The sequence below is a fragment of the Tupaia chinensis genome, unplaced genomic scaffold (assembly GCF_000334495.1).
Source record: "Tupaia chinensis unplaced genomic scaffold, TupChi_1.0 Scaffold000283_2, whole genome shotgun sequence".
NCBI lineage: Eukaryota > Metazoa > Chordata > Mammalia > Scandentia > Tupaiidae > Tupaia > Tupaia belangeri.
In genome coordinates this window covers 439,104-441,298 of record NW_006159767.1, presented here as the reverse complement: position 1 = coordinate 441,298, position 2,195 = coordinate 439,104, and the positions used below count along the sequence as shown (strand labels likewise).

The following is a 2,195-nucleotide window of genomic DNA, read 5'->3' as shown; positions in this document are numbered from 1 at the left end:
AAGAGGGCCGATATTCTCAACCTTAAAGTTCTTCGTAACAGATAAAATTTGCTTGCTGTCTTTCAGTTCTAGTGAGGACAGAAAGTGACATTATTGAATCAACTGAACCAAGACCTACATCATTAAAAATATTTTTTGAAGATTTTGACGGAGGGCACATGCACTTCCTAGAGACAGAGACAACAGAGAGAAAGCAAGAAAGCACGCCTCTCCCCAGTGGGGGACGGTCAAGTCAGCATCCCTTCTCCTTCTCTCCCTCCTTTTGGGATTTGGGCACACACACACATGCACCCGGCATGTTTCTCAAGCCACCGGGTCTGGGATTCAAACTGTGTGGTCAGCAATGTGGGATCCAGCCACCTTAACCACCAGACCACAGGCTGGCCCAAGATTTTTCTTAAGTCACATGCTCTGCCTAGGTACCAAAACTAATCACCATTTCTTCTTTGGTCCTTAGTAAAGGTGAAGGTTAAAAGTTTGTTCTCCTTAAAAGCCAAATGATTTGGGTTACTGGAAGCTAACGGGTGATTTTCAGAGCCAGGGACTAGTGAAGAGCATGCACGCGTGCTTCTGTGTGAACTCATCACAGCCTCTAGGACCACAGCGTAGACACTCCGTCTACTAAGAAGTAAATAACTAAGGGACCAGGGAATGGCATAATGGTTACGTTGCTGAACTCCAAAGTAGTCAACTGCAGTTCGAGTCCTGGACTCGGCAGTTTAAAACTCACGCCGAGCATGTATGCGTGGCCAAGATCCCGAGAGGAGAATGGAGAAGGGACTGTGGCATGGCCGTCCCCCCTGGGGGGGGATCTCTCACTTTCTGTCTGTCTGTCTGTCTGGCAAGCACACGTGCCCTATAGCAAACATCTCTTTCAAAGAAAATAAAAAGAATAATTCGATCCTTGCAAATAAGTGAAAGCAGATTTTATACTGGGGGTTTAAAGAAAGAAGAGTTATAACGGTCTTTAAATATCTCTGCAATTTCAAATCCCATCTACGCACTATTTTATCTGGTTATAGAGGGATTGTTTGTCTTTTTTTTCCTAAGGTTTTTGCCATAGCACATATGCATGTGTTGAGAGAGAGACAGAAAGACACGCACAGTAAGAGGGAAAGTGAGAAATCACCCCCCGGGGGGGATGGTCACACCACAATCCCTTCTCCTCCATTCTCCTGGGATTCTGGACATGCACGTACACCCACCAAGGTGATCAAGCCACCAGATCCTGGACTCAAACCGCGATCGACCTTGTGGGAGTCCACACCCTAGAGTAGGCCACCTGCTGGCCCCTGGTTCTGTAGTTTGTACATTGCTACTTCAATCTAGCATCCAAAGTCCACTGTAAATTGACTCCACAAATAAATGGAAAAATTAATATCCTGGAGGAGAATTTAAATGCAAAACTGTTAACAAATCTTTTCAAATGCAGGGCTCATTTAGTGTAGTTTTTTTTTTTTTTTGGGGGGGGAGGAAATGACAAGCTGGTATTAAACTAGGGCTATGAATTACCATACAGTTCCACCAGCCGCTTCCTCTGTAGGAAACATGTTTTACTAACATGTTTTTAGAATATTGAAAAATAGTAATGGATCCACACATAGAAATAATCGAAAACACTTTACACCTATGTTTGGATTATTGTTAAGTTCCTGGGACGTTTTTGAAACTAATGGAAGTGACTTCAAAGCATGCATTTATGCATCCATTCATTCATTTGGGTTTTATGATAGGCTGCGTACTCTCACCAGAGAGAGACAGAGAGAAATCACCCGCTGGGGGATGGCCATGCCCAATCCCTTTTCCTCCAGTCTCCTCCCGGGATTTTCATCACACACACGCACAAGTGCCCGGTGTGATTTTCAAGTCACTGGGCCTGGGATTCAAACCACGGACGGCCGTTGTGGGAGCCCAGCGCCTTAACCACCACACTACCAGCTGGTCTCAAAAGCATTTCGTTTAAATACACGCCTTCTTTAAAATGTTCCAGGGCAACATTTCAATGTAGTTCTAAATCTGTACTATCTGATACCGGACCCAAGATAAGCATGTGGTTATTTAAGCATAAATTAAACTAATTTAAAAACCAAGTTCGTGAGGACCAGTGGCCTAGTGGTTAAGGCGCTGGACACTCCCACATGGCCGACCACAGTTCGAGTCCCGGACCTGGTGGCTTGCTTGGTCACTCTCTCTTT

At 44.8% G+C, this 2,195-nt stretch overlaps 1 protein-coding gene across 1 annotated transcript in view; it reads right to left on the bottom strand.

The window, feature by feature from the left end:
* TMEM131L (transmembrane 131 like) overlaps positions 1-2,195 on the bottom strand; it is a gene marked incomplete in the record, with an annotated part of 83,840 nt that overhangs the window by 34,429 nt on the left and 47,216 nt on the right. The window contains 1 exon segment of the mRNA XM_027772572.1: positions 1-68. Coding sequence (XP_027628373.1) covers positions 1-68 — 68 coding nt within the window.